Raw genomic sequence first — 20,805 nt, 5'->3', positions numbered from 1 at the left:
TATTTTCTTTTTTTCTGGAGTTCAATCCATATGAATTGGGAATTTTTACTTCACTTCTTGTTCAGTGGATTTTTCAAAAAAATTCTTTTTAGTTCTCTTGACTATAACCTAAGTCTAAAGAGAAGCTGATCTTTCAGATTGTTTACATATGGGAGGTTGCTGCAGAAGCATCGCAAAGGCTTTCAGAAATTGTTGTTTTAGACAATAACCATATTTTAAATTATTGTTCCCAGTTAAACATCGAGTATTCTCCACCGGAATTTGAAGGGCCTTCTATTGCTGTTTCCAGAGAAGTTTTTGTCCTTGAGCAGCTACATGACCCTTGATGTCCATGTTCATTTATCACTGTGTATTAAATTCTCATTCCATTGGAATCACAACACTGCTGAGTCTTCTGCTTGAGCACTTTGTGTGCCAATCTCTAGATTGGCAAGTTTGCAAACCATCCATATGAGTTTGCATCCGGAATCTACAAAGAAGACAATGGTGTTGCTTATTTGTAGCTGTTGTTGTTCATATGGTCCTCTAAAGGTCATGTATTCTGCCCTCCATTCTTACTGTAGAAGCTTGACCTCTATGCTGTGGCTCCAGCATGGTCAAGTAAGCATGGAATAGGTTGCATGTTCCATCTTGCTGAAACACATAGAGTGCTGAAAGTACATTTACTCTGAGAAGGGGGCAGGAGTGGTCCTTAACTTCAATGCTTCTGAAAGGTTCTGTGCTATAGCTTGCATGTATGTATCCATAAACAAAGGACCACTCCAATAACAACAGTGCAGGGAAGAAGTAGCTCTACTGAACCCTTCCGGAGTTTTTCAGGATCAGCTCTCTTTCCTTACAAGGTATTGGTATTTTATATAAACATATAGAACAACCACCCCTAACCTGGGGCCCTCCATATGTTTTGGACTACAGCTCCTATCAGCCCTTAACCATGTTGGCTGGGGCTGATGGGAATTGTAGTCCAAAATATCTGAACACAATCAGGTTGAAGAAAGCTGATATAGATCATAATGCTATCAAAGCTGAGCTCATGTGAGTCCTATTAATATGAATGGAAGAGCTAAACATGTGCTTAAGACTCACCTATTGAAATTAATGTGACTTAAAAATGCTTAACTTTGGCTGGATCATACCTGTTGTTTGTGGCAAAATTATTTCCACCACGCTCCTGTTAATTAAAGTTGTTGTGATAAATTTTTCATAGCATTTGCACAGCATGGTGGCTACTTTATTCATAAACAAGATATTAAATAATGGCACCGTGACATGATCCAAGCATCTCTAGTACCAATTTGGACAGCAGATTTAATTTAATTTAATCTTCAAAAATTCTAATTTAATCCTAAATAAAGATTGTGCCAGTTATAGATTTAAAAGACATCTAAAAGCCACATTGTTGTTAATTTGAAATAACACTGGTTGAAAGTTGGCTGTCTGACTGATGGAGACAGTATTTTAAAATGAATTCATTCATATTACTTGAACTGGTACATCACTAATTTTTTGCCAGCTGCTACTGCCAAAATAATGGTTATGCATTTTGGATATGCTAATAAAGGCATGTTCCATTCTGGACATCTCTTGAGTTATAACTGTTGAGTCCCATCTTCCATTTGAACATAGAAACATGCTTTTTATTCATTTTGGAGCAGTAATGATAATTTGTTCCCTTGACTCCTGCTGTATGTTATGCTTTTGGGTTACTTTAAACTCAATAAAGCAATCATTTCTAAGAAACATGCAAGTTATATTTGATCAGTTTCCAGTATTTCATATTCCAGTATACATTGGCAAAACTGGGCACAAAATATGTGCATTTTAATTTTGGGAGGGAAAATGGGTCCAAATGTGATCTTGGGGACCAATATCAACATAAGAGCTATCATTCAATAAAGGACGCTGAAAAGTAATTGGCCCTAATCCAGCTTCAGTTACAGGCAACTAGTCATGCATAACAATTGGTGGCCCTAGCTGCAGATGCACTTCCCCACTGGCATAAAAAGATGCATCCAGCCACTTTAATGGGGCTCAGATGGGGATATGCATCCAGAAATGCACCATCAACAGGCACAGAAGGCTGTTTCTGCATATGGATCTCTCTTGCTGGGCGCAAGCAATACCTTTTAAGTGAATGAACAGATTTTCACATAAAGGGTGTCTTCAGCATACACTAGCAACCTATTTATATTTGTACCAAAATTAAGTGTTTTAGGTGCTCTCTCTTAAGTCCTTTCTAGTTGTGTTATCCCTTAAAATTTAGTCTTATACTTGAAATGGGCAACAAATCATTTTGAAATACTGTCTGTTGCTCAAAATATCTGAGTCAACATTCAAGTAAAGGGTGCAATTCTTGTTATTAGGCTTGTTCTACAGGACACATTAAGGGACAGAAAAAGAAGCCATCCAAATTTAGGATATTTGAGATGGTGGTAGAACAGCGTATACCATTAATATGGCTGGATGCTTGAATCATTGTGCTATATCAAAAGGAAGAACCAAACGGCTACAATAGTAAAATAGAGAATCCATACTTTAGATTGAATAGTAGTATTGTAGAGGGGCAGCCTTGCTATATAATACACATTGGTATTCTAGGGAGCTGCAGATGGTGAAACAAGCTGGACAATGGCTTGAGTGCTAGCTGCATATATCTCATTTGAAGGCCAACCAAACACTGTTTAGAGTTCATAATTGAGTCTACAAATATGGGCAGAAAAAAGCTTCTCTTGCATCCTTGTCCAGCTGAGCTTTTCTGTGATGTCTGGAGTGTTGTTTTACCTACTGGAGGCCTCCTGTCCTGACCCATCTTTTTGAGGATGAAGTGGCTTGACCTTGTGGTAATTTAGATGTTACCATTAGTGTCCAGTGATAAACCTACTTCAGTTTTGTGGGATCAGTTTTAGTTTGTGCAACCTGAAGACACAGACAGGGGTGCTCACAGGGTTGCACCCAACCACTTGCACTCTGGATATGTGCCCATCATAACTGGTACAATCAATGGGTTGACCAGGTGTGTCTAAGGTTGGTGAACTCTTCTTTGCATGATGAGACAGTGCCTGCTGTCTTAAAGGAGGTGGGTTGTGTGGCTGCTACTGTAGCCTGTGGATACTCTTTGATCTATATTTGTCACTAGAGGCCTGAGTAAGTTCTGTGGCCTGAAATGCTTTTACCAGCTTCAGCTGGTACACCAGCTGTGACTATTGCTGGAACCAGGATAGCCTGACCATAGTGATCCATGCATTGGTAACCTTAAGATTTGATTACTGTAACAAGCTTTATGCTGGGCTCCTCTTGCAGCTGGTGCAGAATGCAGCTGCCAGACTGCTCATAGGAGCTGGCTACTGGCAACATGTTACTCCTATCCAGAGAGGACTGCACTGGTTGCAAATCTGCTACCAAGCCAAGATTTTTATGTAAATTCACAAAGCACTATTCAGCTTAGACCCAAAGTGCTATCTGATTTCTTTGATCACAGAGATTCTTTGAGGTGTGCTTCTTATAGTTTGGTTGTCCTTTACTGGGGACTTAGCCTTTAGTGTGGTAGAGCCTGACCTGTGGAACTCACTGCTAGTGGATGATCAGCAGGAATCACGCATTCTATTAATTAATTAAATAAATTAAATTAAATTTGTATGCTGCCCTTCAGCTGAAGATCACAACATAAAAATACAAAATGAGACCACAAAATACATAGTAAAACAAAAGCAAACCACAAACATGATTAAAAGGCCTTAGAATGTTAATATTTTAGTAATTATTTGGACATCTCCTGAAAACTATGCTATTCCAACAATGTGTCATGCTTTTAAAACATATTATTGCTGTTGCTTTGAAATTAGTGAGGTTGATGGAGTGTTTCATATTATGATGTATTTTATTTTTGTAAACTGCCATGTTCAGCCAGTATGCCTTGAATGCAGGAAGAAGCTTTTAAATAATAAGTAAATAATCCAGAGACTGCAATACACGCACAGATAAAAGTTTAATACATAGACTCCAAAGCACTGAACGGCCCATGACCTAGAAATACCATAATAATAAATCTTTTCTACTGAGTGTGCAGAAATGTGTGTGGGGAAATTATATATCTTATGCAGTTAAGAATAATAAATTGGGTCCACTAAATACATGAAAGTCAGTTAAATAATTTTTGCCAGTATATTAAGCAAATATGTGTGGTATCAGCTTAATGAATTTGAAGAAATACAATAGTTTTTGGTGTGTGTGTTTTTAAATTTCAGATGGGAGATGAAGGAGGAAGAAACTCTAGAAGAGGAGGAAAAAGTGATGCTGGAGCACTTAAAAAACCTTTATCTCACAACAACCTCTCTTGCCTCTGAAGATAAAGCAGAAGAGAGATCTTGACTTGAGTACTACTTGCATAAAGAACTTGAGAATTGATGCTGTTCCAAAGAAGTTCTGGGTGACATTTAATTGTGGTGCCCCAAGTTGTGCAATCAAAACTTTCCCTTCTTTCCCTCTCCCATGCAGGTTGGGGGTCCCTCTGGAGTAGACTAGAAGATGGAAGAGTAGGGAAGGGAATTCCCATACATTCAATGGCACAACATTGGATCTTGCCCTCTGCATAATTTGTACAAAATTTGGTTTGTATGTTTGTATTTTCTAGGGAACATTTAAGTGCTATGTTTTGTTACCTTTTCTGTTGTTTGTTGGTGCACAGATATACCTTTGTAAGGAATATAATTTTTTTTTAACAATTTTAAAATGTTTAAAATAACTGTAAACTTAAAAAATAAAACTGATAGATTACTAGCAAATGGATGGTAACCTGAAACTACCCAAAGTACTGGAGGCTTGAGCCAACAGATAAGTTACCATGTCAATATCAATGGACAACTTAAATAAAAATTCAAGACCAGACTGTGCACATGACATGACATAATACATAGAAGTCTTGTTTCATAATTTTGTATAATGAGTGCAAAGTATTAGAAGCCTTATTAAGAATAGTTGCAATATCTAAAACATATTTTGATATCAAACACAATTTGGCAGTTTTAGGAGCTGACCACTCTATTGAGTTGCTGTATTAAAGTTGCAATCCTATGCGTACATGCCTATGATAATAATAATAATAATAATAATAATAATAATTTATTATTTATACCCCGCCCATCTGGCTGGGTTTCCCCAGCCACTCTGGGCGGCTTCCAAAAGAATATTAAAATACTATGATACATCAAACATTAAAAGCTTCCCTAAACAGGGCTGCCTTCAGATGTCTTCTAAAAGTCTGGTAGTTGTTGTTCTCTTTGACATCTGGTGGGAGGGCGTTCCACAGGGAGGGCGCCACTACCGAGAAGGCCCTCTGCCTGGTTCCCTGTAACTTGGCTTCTCGCAGTGAGGGAACTGCCAGAAGGCCCTCGGTGCTGGACCTCAGTGTCCGGGTAGAACGATGGAGGTGGAGACGCTCCTTCAGGTATACTGGACCGAGGCCGTTTAGGGCTTTAAAGGTCAGCACCAACACTTTGAATTGTGCTCGGAAACGTACTGGGAGCCAATGTAGGTCTTTCAAGACCGGTGTTATATGGTCTCGGCGGCTGTTCCCAGTCACCAGTCTGGCTGCTGCATTCTGGATTAGTTGTAGTTTCCGGGTCACCTTCAAAGGTAGCCCCACGTAGAGCGCATTGCAGTAGTCCAAGCGGGAGATAACCAGAGCATGCACCACTCTGGCGAGGCAGTCCGCGGGCAGATAGGGTCTCAACCTACGTACCAGATGGAGCTGGTACACAGCTGCCCTGGACACGGATTTAACCTGTGCCTCCATGGACAGCTGTGAGTCCAAAATGACTCCCAGGCTGCGCACCTGGTCCTTCAGGGGCACGGTTACCCCATTCAGGACCAGGGAATCCCCCACACCTGCCCGCCTCCTGTCCCCCAGAAACAGTACTTCTGTCTTGTCAGGATTCAACCTCAATCTGTTTGCCACCATCCATCCTCCAACCGCCTCCAGACACTCACACAGGACCTTCACCGCCTTCACTGGTTCTGATTTAAAGGAGATGTAGAGCTGGGTGTCATCTGCATACTGATGAACACCCAGTCCAAACCCCCTGATGATCTCTCCCAGCGGCTTCATATAGATATTAAAAAGCATGGGGGAGAGGACAGAACCCTGAGGCACCCCACAAGTGAGAGCCCAAGGGTCTGAACACTCATCCCCCACCACCACTTTCTGAACACGGCCCAGGAGGAAGGAGCGGAACCACTGTATGACAGTGCCCCCAGCTCCCAGCCCCTCAAGACGGTCCAGAAGGATGTTATGGTCGATGGTATCGAACGCCGCTGAGAGATCCAACAGAACTAGGAAACAGCTCTCACCTTTGTCCCTAGCCCGCCGGAGATCATCAACCAGTGCGACCAAGGCAGTTTCAGTCCCGTGATGAGGCCTGAATCCCGATTGGAAGGGATCCAAATGGTCCGCTTCTTCCAGGCGTGCCTGGAGTTGTTCAGCAACCACTCGCTCAATCACCTTGCCCAAGAATGGAAGATTTGAGACTGGGCGATAGTTGGCCATCGTGGCCGCATCTAAAGATGGTTTTTTAAGAAGCGGTTTAATAACCGCCTCTTTCAGCGGGTCTGGGAAGGCTCCCTCACGGAGGGAAGCATTCACCACCCCACGAAGCCCATCGCCCAGCCCTTCCCGGCTAGCTTTTATAAGCCAGGATGGGCAAGGATCAAGGAGACAGGTGGTTGGTTTCACTCGTCCAAGCAGCCTGTCCACATCCTCGGAGGTAACAGATTGGAATTGATCCCACACAATTTGACTAGACAGGACTCTAGCACTCCCCCGCCCCGGCCCTGCTCCCACGGTGGCGTCTACCTCTTCCCGAATCTGAGCGACTTTATCTGCAAAAAACTTTGCAAAATCATTGCAGGAGATCATGTGGCCCGTATTGGGCCCCGATGTAGCAGGTGGTTCCGCTAAATTGCAGACCACCTGAAAAAGTCTCCTGCTGCTGTTTTCTGCAGATGCAATAGAGGCGGCGAAGAAAGCCTTCTTCGCCGTCGCTACCGCCACTTGGTAGGCTCGACACTGAGCTCTAACCTGTGTCCGGTCAGCTTCAGAATGGGTCATCCGCCACCGGCGCTCTAGCCGTCTCAACGATTGTTTCATTGCCCTCAGATTCGTGGAAAACCACGGGGCCGTCCGGGCTCCATGCAATCAGAGAGGGCGCTTCGGAGCCAAACAGTCAATAGCCCTGGTTAACTCCACATTCCAGCGGGCCACCAGGGAATCAGCTGAAAGGCCATCAACATGGGATAAAGCATCCCCTACCGCTCTCTGGAAACCATTTGGATCCATTAAGTGGCGGGGGTGGACCATCCGAATCGGTCCCACCTCCCTGCAGAGGGGAAGGGTTGCGGAGAAGTCAAGTTGCACCAGGAAGTGGTCTGACCATGGCACTTCTTTTGTTTCGCTTTTACTTAGTGTCAGAACACCAACATCCATGGAGGTAAACACCAGGTCCAAGGCATGTCCGTGGCTATGGGTTGGGCCAAACTTATTCAGGGACAGCCCCATGGAGGCCATGCTTTCCACGAAGTCCCGAGCGGCCCCTTGTAAGGTCGTGTCGGCATGGATGTTAAAATCCCCTAGGACAACCAAACTAGGTGTCTCCAGGAGAACATCCGCCACGACCTGAAGCAGCTCGGGCAGGGAATCCTTGGTGCAGCGGGGAGGTCGGTACACCAAAAGGAATCCTGTACTGCCCCTATTGCCCAACTTCCAGAACATGCACTCAGAGAACTGGGTCTTCCCAATAGGATGCCTGGTGCAAACTAATGACTTCCTAAAAATCACTGCAACCCCCCCTCCCCGCCCACAGGGCCTGGGTTGCTGTGTGTAAGAGAAACCTGGTGGACAAGCAGCGGCAAGAACAGGCCCACCTGCTTCATCCAACCAAGTCTCTGTTACACAAGCCAGGTCAAATCCTCCATCCATGATCACGTCATGGATGGCAGTGGTCTTATGAATCATTGACCTGGCATTGCACAGCAGCACCTTCAGGCTATGTGGGTATCCCTTGCTGATTCTAGTATCCGTCCGGACAGGACCAGACCCGGAGGCAGGGATAGTCCTCAGACAACGACTAAACCTGCCTCCTCTGTAATGACATGGTCTGGTCTTAGCGTAACTCCTCCTCCTACCCGTGATCACTGAGATCGGTTGTCCCAGCGCATCCCCCTCCGTGGAACATACCCCAGCCATTTTGTTGGCTGGGACCCACTCCCCGGCAGCCCTGACCCTTCCCCTTAAGAACAAGCCTCGTTTAACATACTGGGATTTACTTCTGAGTAAACCTGCACAGTATTGCACATTTAATATGCCTACTACTTGAGAATCTAGAAATCAAAGATTAATGTTAAAAACTTTTCCTTTGTCTCTTGTCCCAAGGAAATGGGAACTGGCTCCCAAAACAGTTGGGAGATGCAGGAACCTTTCTTTTTACATAGTGGAGTATTAGCGGAATTCAATTATTCTAGACTCTTCTCTCAAAATCTTGTCAGTCTGATCTGATGCTGTTGTGTATGTAGCAGCAGTAGATGACAGATGAGTAGCTCTGGCTGACTTACTTAGCATAGGGTTCTGCTTTAGCACCTGCAACTTAAGCAGCAAAAATAGCTTATATTCACATTCAGATACAGTAGATATAAGGGTAAGTACCCAAGGAATATTAGAAGCATCTAATATCACAATTCACTTTTTGTTTATACTTAATACTTCAGTATCTTTACATCTTATTATTGTAGAAAAGTCCTGTTTCTGTCCAAATCTCTTATTTGTAGAAGCACTAGCAGAATATTGGGAAGAATATCATCTCCTCCTCTGTGCTTCCCTCTCTTCTGCCTTGACCCCTCACTCATCGTCATGAGTGCTGCAAATATTTACAATAGTGTAAGAGGTAGAACTCTTGCTGTATTCAATTCCAGGGTCTGTGAGTTCCAGGGCGGCTTGCCTATCATACAGGAGCAACTGCATCTTGTTTAAGTAAAGAAGTACAATATTCAGGGCACTTCTCGGTGAAGAAACACCAGCAAAATATTTTTTTTTTTTTAAATGATATTTATTAAGATTTTCAAAGATACAGAAAGTAAAGATTAAAATACATTCAAAGCCTTATTTTCATAGATCCACTTTCCGGGACTCCCCCCTTCCCCCACCCCTACCATATTCCCCTTTCATATTGTTGGCTCCACAAGCTCTCAGTTCTAATTAAAACTTAATTTGTTTAAACCATTATTCGAATTTAAAATTTATACACTCCTCATCAATACCCTTAATAAAAAACAAAAGTTCTCTCCCCAGGGCCCACCCCATTTTCATTCCACAATTTCCCTTTTTTTAAAAAAATAAGGACACCCCACACAATAGAAATATAAGAAATAAGAAATAAAAAGTATAATAGGTGAAAAAGAGCCAGTTCAGAAAAAAAAAAAGTTGACAAGCCTTTGGATTTTAGTTCTCCCCCCCCTGTCCCCGGTTTAATTTCCCCCTGACCACCAAACCATGTTATCTGCCTGGAATTCTTAAAGTCCATAAATCACCTATTTCCCCCAACTCCTTGCTGGCTTTTTCTTTTTATAGTTATTTTTTAAGACATTTAACTTCAAATCTTTAATAAAACTCCCCCCATTGTTCTTTCCAAGTTGTAGTCCAATTTCCTCTTGTTCCGCTGCTGAAACGTTCTAATTCAGAAGTTTAGTAACTCTGCAGGGATTATTGTTATTCAGGAACAAAAACTTGCGTTCAGTCCCTTCCTTTCTTCAATAGAAAATTCTATTGTCTCCTTTAGCTGAACACCCTGTAGACAAAATATTATTTCCGTTTTGCAGCTTTCCCAGAAGATAACCAGTCCTGTAAAATTCCAATGGTATTTTTCCACTTACGACCATCTTTGTAATGTCCCGAAACTCCTCTAGGGGGATTGTTGTAACTTTGTTTTCTCTAGTCCAAAAGTCCGATTGTTATCCATGTTTTCGCCATTTTGTATCCAAGTTTTAACGGGTTGTAGCAAATTGTAACAAGTTTAACCAGCAAAGTTCTCATAATAAGATCCTCTCTGCTTTCCGACTTTGACAGCTACTTTGACAGCTGTCAAAATCTCCGACTCTTTTCACCAGGCTCTCTCTTCAATCACCCCGGTTCCCAGGAGGGGGGGTCACGTTTCCCTTCTCCCTCAATTCTTCCTCCAGCACAGTTCTTGTAGTTCCCCATCGTGGAATTCTTAGTTTTTATCAGCAATACAAATCTTTTTGGACCTTGGTTTCCACCATCCTTGTTTTGGAAGGTTTACAGTAGGGAGGGGGACTGACTTCCTTTTTGGATCCCCCCCCCGCTCGTGTCCAATCCGGAAAAAAATTTTTTTTTTTTCTCCTTTTGAACCCGGTTTCCAAATTACTCACGGGTTGTTGTTAAGAAGTCCGAATTTTCAATAGAAGAAGTCAGCGCTCTCCGCCAAATGGCATGCGGCTTCGCTCGGCAGGGATAGCAGAGGACTCAAAGCACCACGCTTCTCCCCGGCACCCGATCCGTAGCCTTTAAAAAGGCTCCTTCACGAGTCGGGAGGGCGCTAGCGGTGCCAGCCGAGTCTCCATGTCCACGGCCTCCGTGGCCGTGGTTTTTAAGGGTCCCCGCATCGCCGGTGCGGTAGGACCCAGCCCCTGCCGAGCAGGCTCCCTCCAGAGCTCGGAGGGAGTCCGCCATTCGGCGATGGCGCCAACCCGGAAGTCGAAACACCAGCAAAATAAAATAAGAATCTTAGTAAGTGAGCATGATGAAGAAATGTAGACTTGGTTGTTTGATGGAGATGATGTTGTTTGCCTTCAAAAGTTTTTTTTAATCCTCCAGTTCTATATTCAGGGAAATTGATTTAGGTTTGTCTTCAGGAAGGTGTTTAGGGCCATGTTTAGGCTCCATTATTTAACTGACTACCCATAATAGCAGGGTATAGTGATGCCATTTTCATTTTGTTCCTAACATTATTCAAACTCAACTGTGCGCCCCTCTTGTGTAAACTAGTGCAATATAATCACTTTTTATATCACTATTATTTTATTCAGTTCCTTTGTCACATTTCTCATGAAACTAGAGTATCTTTTATTCTGAAACATGCTTGTGCTTAGTTTGTTTCAGTGCTTGGTGGTACTGCTGGAAGTGATTGTAACTTGAATAAGAACTGCAGTTATTTGATAACTTTTCTAATATAGCTCAAAGATTGAACAGGGGATGTCAAAGGTGATGTACAAAATACATGTACTTTTCTTTAATAGCTACTGTTCCTATAAACCCTATATGATCTCTCATTCCTTCCAAGGGCATTTTGTAGGCTCTATGGGCAATAAAACTATTGATTCTAGAACTACTCCAGATTGTGAGTGAATGTTCTTTAATACATTGCTCCACCCTCTCAGCAGTCCGAGGCCAAACATGGGCCCTGTTCCTTTCAATTAGTTTCCCTCTGGCAGAAACATTTGATTTTCTTCTCAGCTGGCTCTTTACCAACATCCTTGATATTTAGCTCTTGTAAGTCCTACCAATGATAAAACTATGCTAAAAATTCATTTTATGGAAGTTCTGAAAATATTACTTGATAGATGAAAACTGCCATTCCTAAGCACAGGTAGAATAAATTTTAGGCGGAAAGGCAACTTCCACCTGAGAGGGAGGCAGAGGGGAAACCAGTTTCTGAAGCATGTAACTTTTAAGAAAACAAAATGGAGCATGAACAGGACAGCACTGTCACTCTGGTGATACTGCAGTGCATAGATACAAAGTGTCTTGTGCCACCTCTTGTGCTATGATGTGGCAGATTTTAGCAACATTTATTGCAGTATACCAACTATTTTAAAACAGGTTGTATACTGCTTGCACAGGTCCTTCAATGCACGTAATCATGTTTCATCCAACGTTTATTGCTCAATTATTGCTTTTTCTCCATTTGTCCTATTCAGAGCCTGTGCACTGGCTTTTACAGATGGCCCCTTAATATATCATGGGCAACTAAAATTCCTTGGAAACTGAGATCTCAGAAGTACCTCACCATAAAAATATTTCCAAATTTGGGAAATTACAGTCATGAAAAAAACAATTATTCGTTCCAAGAGCAATCAAGACACATCTTTGATTGCTTTGCATGTCCGCCACCCAATTGATCTAGAATTTCTTTAAATCCACAGAAATTTGTTTTAAAATTACCCTGTGTAGTACCTAGCAGCTGCTGCAGCTTTTATTGAGTGAATGTAGGGAAAGTGTCAAAATTGGTAATGTGGGAAGCAACCCTTTAAAATTTTTCAGTAAACGCAAAATTAATGTGGATATTTATTTCCCTTTTATTCATGACAGAATAATATTGAAACAGGGTCAGTTACAACACATATTTCCATCCTCTACTACATCTTCCAATTTCCAATTACTTCTTCAAAATAATCACAAAATGATTAAGTAAAAAATAGATATTAATTAAAGACTTAAGACTTGCTATTGGTCACTCACTCCTGCTCTCTAGCAAGGTCACAAAATGAATATTAAGCAAACAAACAAACAAACAAACAAACAAATGTTCCTCCAATTAGTAAACACTCCTTATTGCTTCTGTAGCCTTCAAGGAAACAGCTCTGAGCATGCTCAGAACTAACATATGGTTCTGATAGCATTAGCCTATCACATAGGACTGTTTTGAAGCTGCCCTAAATCCTCACATAACTGCTAGTGGCTGTACTGAACACGCCTCAAAACAACAGATGGAGTAAGAGATTTCCTACCAGGGCTGACTTTCCCACAGCCCTATCAGTCACATGATTTTTATGTTTAGAGACAGATGGGAGAGACCTCATTGCCATAGCTATACTGTTACGACTGGCTGAGTGGCTTGGAGAGCTGATTGGTCAGAGTGATCAGGAGATTAACAAAAATGTCTCTTAAATTCAAGGAAATATAAAATGTGTGTGGGACAGGAAAGTGTGGCTTTGAAAATTTGAGGATTTTTTTAAAAAATTGCTTCACATTTTCAGTAGGAAGGTTGAGTCCCAATAGACACAGCAGACCAGACTCCACTGGGGTTGATTAGATACACACATATACCTAGAACCAAACAATGTTTTGGTTACCATAGAAAATCTGGGCATATGGAATTTGTGTGTAGAATTTGGTAAATTTCCTTTTTACAAAAGAAGAAGAAAAAGCTCAACAACCTTAGGCTAAACTAAAAAAAAAGCTCAATAACGTTTGTGTCCAGATATGGCAACCCTACATCATCAGTATTCAGAAGGCTGAGCTAGATAGAAAAACCACAGGGCCATGGAAAATAGCTGAGTCCAAAAGAAGGAAGAGTTTGATCAAAACCTTTGACATGTGTAGTTCATATAGTTGTGCTGTTTCCTCTGAGGATTAAAATGCACAAGACAAAATATGCTGTTTGTAATTTCTAAGATGTCATTTCCTGAAAATCTTACATAGAAATGCTGGGTTACATCTCATTAGTTTTGAGAACTGTATTGTTCATGTTGAGTTGGTTCCAGAACTTGCAGTACTCGTCTTTCTGAAATCCAGCTATGTGTAGTCAGCTCTATCACATTACTTTTTAAAGGCATAATAGTAGCAGTCATAACAACAGAAGCGCATAGTATTTATATACCGCAATTTAATACTTCAAAGTGATTCAAATACATTATCTCAAAATGACTTGTGGGGAGCCCCCTAGTGTCAAACTTTGTAATGTGGGAAACAACCCTTTAATTTTTTTTTTAGTAAATGCAAAATTAATGTGGATATTTATTTCCCTTTTATTCTTGACAGAATAATATTGAAACCAAAATAAATGAGCTGTTCCTGAATTCGAAAAGATTATTTTATGTTCTCTTGGCAGTCTGCACTTCAATGTGAACAAAGAAATAGCCCTTTTGGGCACAGATCAAGTACTGAGTGCAAATGAAAATCCATCCCATACAAACATTATCATGACACATGGAGGCTGAGAACCTAATTCTGGGAAATGTGATTGCTGCCTGCAAAGTGCTAGTTGCAACCAAGTGCATAACTGAAAGCTGAGGGCATTCTTTGTCTTGCATGATCAGACTTCAAGAACACTTGTGCAATTACGCATGCACTCCTAAGGCAATGGGAATATTACAGCTTTAACCGAACCTACTGGTGATTTAACTACTGCTTGCAAGACCTGCCTTGTTTGATTTTAATAGTCATCTAGCATCCACATGCAATCCCACTTTAGAGGATCACCCAGCAGCTGCGTTTTCTTACTGACAAAAAGAATATATGGAAAGCCACACTGGTGCAGGGTTAATATCCTGCATAAAAAAACTGAACAAATAAGGAAAGAAGTGTGATAATTCCAACATGTTTTGAATAATACACTTTGGGAGATCAGCTACAACTCTTCCCCTTTTAAAATTCAAAAGAAGGCAGGAAATAACCTTTCCCTACAAAGACTTCCAGGAGATTGGCATTGGTTGATGAAGGTAAGTGGTACTCAGATTGCCCTGGGACTATCACATGTCATTTCCTGTCATTCAGATAGATTATGCTTGATATTATTATAATATCAGTGCCCTTCATTTTTTCATGACTGGTGGGACAACCCTTATTCTTCATGCTCTTTGTATTTTATTCTTTTTAAAAATCTCTTATCTTTGAATATAACAAAAGGAACTTTTTTAAAGCATGTAATTCAGAAGAGCAAAGATATAATATTTTTAGATGGTTTGGAATCATCCAGAAGACGAGGACAGATTGAGGTATGCCCTTAGCTACTTGGTCACTATGAATTCAGCTATGTCTTCATCCAGATAAATTGTAAAATAAAATAAAAACCCCATGCAAAGCAAATACTCTACTGCTGAGCTGCAAGCCTTCCCCATAAAGGGGAACTGGAGACTGGAGAAAAGGAGGAGTATGGGAGTGTCAGCTAGGCAAGTAACCACGCACACAACTACAGACAAAACATTAAACTTATCCAAACATTCCGAACATTGTATCAAGGGGGGGAAATACATAAATGAACAATGAGTCCTTGTTACACACTTTGGAAAGAATATATCAATAAATGCCAAGCATAAAGGATTGATTACATCAGCAGACTTGCAAAGTTAACAACGGCCTTCTTTAAACCTTGGAGGGAGTCAATGACATGATATATAAAGAAAGAAAATCTGAAATATCAAGATAAGGTTCAGGATAACAAAAAGAAGTGAACAGAAGTTGGTCTACGTTCTGCTGAGGAATTAATGAAAGAAATCAAGGGAAACAGTTGATCATAAAATTTATCTCCAATAATGCTGCCTCTGTGCTAGTTCATCTACAAGTGTAACCTTCTAAACCCTATTGTACCAGTTTTCCAAAGTTAACAGATGATCCCTTCTCCATAAGAAGGCAATCTCCATCAAGCTGCTACAAGGAAATGGATTATTAATGCCTTAAATTTCTTTCTTTGCTCCTTGAAATAAGGCCAAGCCTGTAATATTCAGAATTTTAGAAATCATGTGGAACACACTGTCCCAAAACCAAATGGGTTATTATGTTAAAGTGACTTGCTTTAGAGCAATGTAGTTTTCATCAACTCCTCCCCCAAAGATGTCCTGTATGTCATTGAAATTAAATAAGGTATTCCTTTGAATAAACTTCAGAAGTTCCCATGACGTCAGTTCTATATGTTCTGTTACCTGCTTATAAGTATCAGGTGGAACATTGGATTTCTAAGTCTATAAAATCAGGCACTTAACTCAAAGCACACATCAAATCCAAGTTGCACTGAATTTATATTTAGCCTGCAGATCAGCAATGTACAAGGAGAATAAAGAAAAATCCATAGGGTATGCATAGCAAAAGATAGTTTACTTATCTTGGCATTTTCTCCAAATCCATATTACCTTACAGTGTGAATATGTATGTGTGTTAGATTACTCTCTAGCTTTCCACATCTTTAACAAATAAAGTTATTAGTATAATTTAGTCTGGCCAATTGGGAAGAATTCACAGTGACATCTTTTGCTGCACCAGGCTAAGACTGAATATGAAGAAAATTATTAAATTAACTGCATGACTCAGTATCTGTCAGGTGTTTCCCTCCCCATCCACTACTCGGATCACCACCTAGCTGGCATTGGCCCTACCAAAAGGTTATGGCACATCTAGGGGGTGGGCCTGCAAGTGAGGAGACACTGGGTAGGCTGTGACACTGATGCCTACCTGAAAGTGGCCCAAGGCCCATTGGTAGGTTATGGACCACTGTTTGGGAAGCAGCCTTACTTGGTCAGGAACAACAAATGATCACAGGTAGGGACTCACAGGCAAGGGCTTCAACGCCAGACACTTACTGAGCCCCAGAGCCTGGCAAAGGACTCGAACAGTGGGCCAATTTCCCACTGTCCAGCAGGAGAAGTACATTTTGGCAGAAGAAGTAACACTGCAATGCTACATTACCACCTCAGGTATCTCCTTCAAGGGTAAATGGGAGGTGCATTGTTTCTTGGGCAACAAAAGAAGAGGTCTGCTGGAGCCATCTAATTCAGCATCCTGTTCTCACACTTGACCAACCACACTTGCCCAATTTGTGATTCCCAGCATCTGGTATATAGAGACATATTGCCTCTGACAGTGGATATAGGACATCGCTTTTTAACGTCTTTCAATATGAATTGTGTGAAATGCTTTTTAGTGTCTTGAATCTTCAAACATTCAACTTCATTGGATGGCCATGAATTCTAGTATTACAGGAGATTAAAACTTTTATTTAGCCACTTTCTTCACACCATGCATAATTTTATACACTATCATCTCCCTCCCCACCCCTTACTCACCATTTTTCTAAACTAAAGAGCCTGAAATGTAGTTGCTTCAAACCCTTGATTGTTTTGGTTGCCCTTTTCTGAAACTTTTCCAGTTCTACATCCTTTTTGCAGTGAGGCAGCCAGAACTGTACACAATATTCTATGTGTGGTCTCACTATAGATGACATTATGATGTTGGCAGATTTATTTTCAATCCCTTACATGGAAATCACTACTTTTCCACAGTAGTTGCTAGGACTGGGGAATATATTGGTTTGAAGTTCGCATTGCGATAACTGTTTCATAATATTTGACCTGGCAAAATATTGCTAATCACGACATGTGTGAAAGCTGGGCGATATCTAGTTTTTAACATTGCAATACATCACCAGCTAAACATTGCAATCTACCACAATGTCCAAAATAAGGATGAAACAATGTAGGCGAACAGGACAATGTCCTGGCAACTGCTACTACTTAGGGATGACGATATTATCAATCACCACACGGTCACTTTCATCAGCAGGCAAGCCAAAATGCATCCAGGCAGGTTTGGGGCTTCAAGCAACGGAACTGATTGCCTTGGCTAATCGTACTGTGGAACTTCCTCCATCAACTGAGGGCAGAAGAGAAGCTACCGGCGGCTTCGCCGGCTCTTACTGAGCAGACTCCGAGGGGACCTGCGCATGCTCACTGTTGACCCAGCGCATTATCTCGCTGACGCCTCGGCGCTCTCTCTCTCGATCCGGACTTGACAGCGACTTCTCTGAGCGCAGGAAGCGGGCGGGCGGGCAGGAAGGAAGCCCCTCCTCCGCCTTCCTTTTGTCTCTTAGTTCGATTGCGCGCGGGTTGTGTGTGACGTCACCCCCGGGCCCGGAAGTGGAACTCTAGAAATTCGCCTCTCGTCTGTGGAGCTGAGGGGAAAGGAAAGGGCGGGAAAAAGGGGGAAGGCAAAGCAAGCAAGCGAGGGCGGGACAACCCTCCCTCCCCCCCATTTCAAAACAGTGAGGCGAGAAGCGGCGGCGCGTCTCCCGATAACAAGCCTTGGCCACGCCCCCTCCCCTCCCCTTCACCGGGAAGGGCGGCAGCAGGTACGTTGCAGCCGTTGCGCCGAGGTTTGCGCGCGCCAACGGCCGCCCCCTTCCCTCGCTCCCTCCCCCCACACCCCGCTGAGGAGAATGGCAGAGTCTCACCTCACCCCCCTCCCTCAGGTGTTGTGCTTGTGTCCGTGTGTGAAAGAGATAGGACTGACGGGTGGAGGCGGCGGAGGGGAAGCCGCCTTCTCCCCGCTCCTGGCCGCCTCCCTTCCGCCGCGGGCTGCGTGGCCTTCAGCCGAGGGAGCGAGCTGCGACTGACGTGACCACAGGTGGCGGGGGCACCGTCCTCTTCCCTTCCCGCCTCTGAGGTGGCGGCAGCTCGCGTGTCCACCTCGGGCGGAGCGCCGCTGCCTTTGAGCGGTAGCTGCCCTCGCTCTTGTTCTTCCTCCTGGTTGGCTGGTGCGACCAGGAAGTACAAGGTGGCCGCCGCGTCAGAAATCACAGGAGTCCCTTTTCCTTTCAAACTGCTTCGCCCACGTTGTTTCCTGGCTCTGGCGCTCTGCTCTGGGGGCGGGGAAAATTGGGCCTGTCGCTCAGGGAAAAAAAGATCGCCAGGACCTTGGCCCCGGGAAGAGGGAGGGAGCGGGATGGCAGGAGCCTGTCACTGGCCTCTTTAAAAAAAATGTGTTCCTCTTCACATTTGGCATATAGTTCGTGTTTGCTGCTCAGCCGAGTGCCTTAAATGTATGCATAACAATCAGGATCTCGCTGCGCTGTGATGTTTTGCTGTTGTCACTTTTACCAGGCAGCAGCTGGATTCCCCACACGATATCCTTCCCCCATGGGAATCCCTTTTTTCACCTGACAGTATGTAAATGCTGAGTCATCTTTTACTTCTTTTCCCAAACTTGGCTTGCATGTAAAAACATAAAGAATTATAATATAAATGAAATTAAAACGTTCACCTGGTACGTTTCTGATTGCTAGATTAGTCGTTTGAGCTCTGTTCAAAATTTTCTAGCTGGTTCGGGTAGGTTATGTAATATTGCCTAGCAACATGTGAGTTGCAGGTCTTTTGTGTTTCCCACAGTCTTGACTTTTTGGGGGGGGGGGCGGCAAAGAGTGCTAGCTTTTGGAAAGGTTGTGGCCAGAAATGTAGAGGCATTGCAAAGCTGACTTAAAAGGTTAGAGACTTGAAACAGGAGTCTGAGCAACAAATAACAGTCCTGTAGAACATTGGGGGGGGGGGCTTGTATGCCAGGGCTGTGAAGTGTATTTCACAGATGTCTGGACTTGCCACAGAAAATTGAGGCTGAAAAATGCACTCAGGCAGGCTAGCATAAAATAAATGCTGCACTTGGTCATTGTTTTTGCACACACACACACACACACACATACGCCCTTCATTATATCAGATTTCAAACTGGTGTGCAGCATAAACGCAAAACTCACAAGAAATGAGATCGTTTTAAACAGTCTGGACCATGCTAGATTAAATCAGTAAAATTAATTAAATTATTTGCAAGGTTGAGGTATTAATATCAGTATTTACTAGCAGCTGTTACCTTTTAATATATTGCTGCCTACTGCTTCTGAGCTCCTTCACTCAAGTTCATTGCATTTACATTGTTTGATGTCAAAGGGTTTGTATACATGCTTAACTGCTGTCTGTTGAGAGGGAATGTCAAGATATTAACTAAAATAGTGCAGATACTTGAAAGGGACGCGGGTGGCGCTGTGGGTTAAAGCCTCAGCACCTAGGACTTGCCGATCGAAAGGTCGGCGGTTCGAATCCCCGCGGTGGGGTGCGCTCCCGTCGTTCGGTCCCAGCGCCTGCCAACCTAGCAGTTCGAAAGCACCCTCGGGTGCAAGTAGATAAATAGGGACTGCTTACCAGCGGGAAGGTAAACGGCGTTCCGTGTGCTGCGCTGGCTCGCCAGATGCAGTTTGTCACGCTGGCCACGTGACCTGGAAGTGTCTTCGGACAGCGTTGGCTCCCGGCCTTTAGAGTGAGATGAGCGCACAACCCTAGAGTCTGGCAAGACTGGCCCGTACGGGCAGGGGTACCTTTACCTTTACCTTACTTGAAGGCAAGTCAGGTATTTATAATGGTCAACTGACTAATAAGATAAAATTAAAAGTACTCGTTCTGCGAGTTTTTTCGTCTTGCGAATTTTTCGTCTTGCGAAGCACTGCACCTCTTCAAGCAACTGCACCTCTTCAAGCAATGCACCCTGGGTATTAACGGTTTTAAGAAAAAGGAAACAAACTTGCAAGACGTTTTCGTCTTGCGAAGCAAGCCCATAGGGAAATTCGTCTTGCGAAGCAACACAAAAAACAAAAAACTCTTTCGTCTTGCGAGTTTTTCGTCTTGCGTGGCATTTGTCTTGCGAGGTACCACTGTATAAAATATAAAATCACAGTTGCAATAAAAGCAAGCTAATATTAACTGTTTTGTGGTGTATTTTTCTGACCCCATTAAGAAAACTGCAAGAAAACTGCCCTGGGTTAGAGGAATAAGGTTTCTTCTAATCTATTGGCACACAACACATTTTCTTAACCTTTCCCCGACCTATGACAAAACAATTGGGTGTTTTACTACCCCAAACTGCTAACATTGACTGGTGTAGTAAACACACACCCCAAGGACAAAATTCATTTTAAGCTACAAATGGTTTTTTGTTTCCAGAAGGAAAATGGTATGTGGTTAGTGGCTGAAATTTAGGGACCTAAAGGTGAAAATTTCTGTCAGTATCCTAGAAGAAATACCCTGTAGGTCTACTTAATGTGTGAATTGCACAATGAAAAGTGTGCTGTGGGAGGCCCACAAATTGGATGAATGAGAAAGAATTTAAAGGTTGGAAAAGGAGCTGATATAGTTGAGACAAAAATGTGGAAGGCTAGGGTGCAAATTCTGAAGCTAATGTTGATCATCATGATCCTGCTCTGCTATAGGATC

At 42.6% G+C, this 20,805-nt stretch overlaps 2 protein-coding genes and 1 long non-coding RNA gene across 11 annotated transcripts in view; 2 read left to right on the top strand and 1 right to left on the bottom strand.

The window, feature by feature from the left end:
- KIAA0825 overlaps window positions 1-5,081 on the top strand; it is a 195,725-nt gene extending 190,644 nt beyond the window's left edge. For 3 of the 4 annotated variants that reach the window (XM_080972312.1, XM_080972311.1, XM_080972313.1), the window contains exon 21: window positions 4,245-5,081. In XM_080972312.1, the coding sequence (XP_080828438.1) occupies window positions 4,245-4,368 (124 nt within the window). In that variant the 3' untranslated portion in view covers window positions 4,369-5,081. The remainder of the gene's footprint in view (window positions 1-4,244) is intronic. The other variant, XM_080972315.1, reaches the window with a different exon arrangement.
- Window positions 5,082-8,287: 3,206 nt separating this feature from the next.
- On the bottom strand, window positions 8,288-19,924 carry LOC308458354. The gene is made up of 3 exons (XR_013977264.1): window positions 18,003-19,924; window positions 10,750-17,723; window positions 8,288-9,044 (listed from the first exon to the last, which is right to left on the bottom strand). It is a non-coding gene; the product is annotated as an uncharacterized lncRNA (long non-coding RNA).
- ARB2A (ARB2 cotranscriptional regulator A) overlaps window positions 17,725-20,805 on the top strand; it is a 209,202-nt gene continuing 206,121 nt past the window's right edge. For 3 of the 6 annotated variants that reach the window (XM_080972936.1, XM_080972937.1, XM_080972939.1), the window contains exon 1: window positions 17,963-18,020. In XM_080972936.1, the coding sequence (XP_080829062.1) occupies window positions 17,988-18,020 (33 nt within the window). In that variant the 5' untranslated portion in view covers window positions 17,963-17,987. Of the gene's footprint in view, window positions 17,901-17,961; window positions 18,021-20,805 lie in introns of those variants that run through there. The other 3 variants (XM_080972935.1, XM_080972938.1, XM_080972934.1) reach the window with 3 other exon arrangements.

This window comes from Podarcis pityusensis (assembly GCF_964106645.2).
Source record: "Podarcis pityusensis genome assembly, chromosome: 11".
NCBI lineage: Eukaryota > Metazoa > Chordata > Lepidosauria > Squamata > Lacertidae > Podarcis > Podarcis pityusensis.
This window is presented reverse-complemented; position numbering and strand designations above follow the sequence as displayed.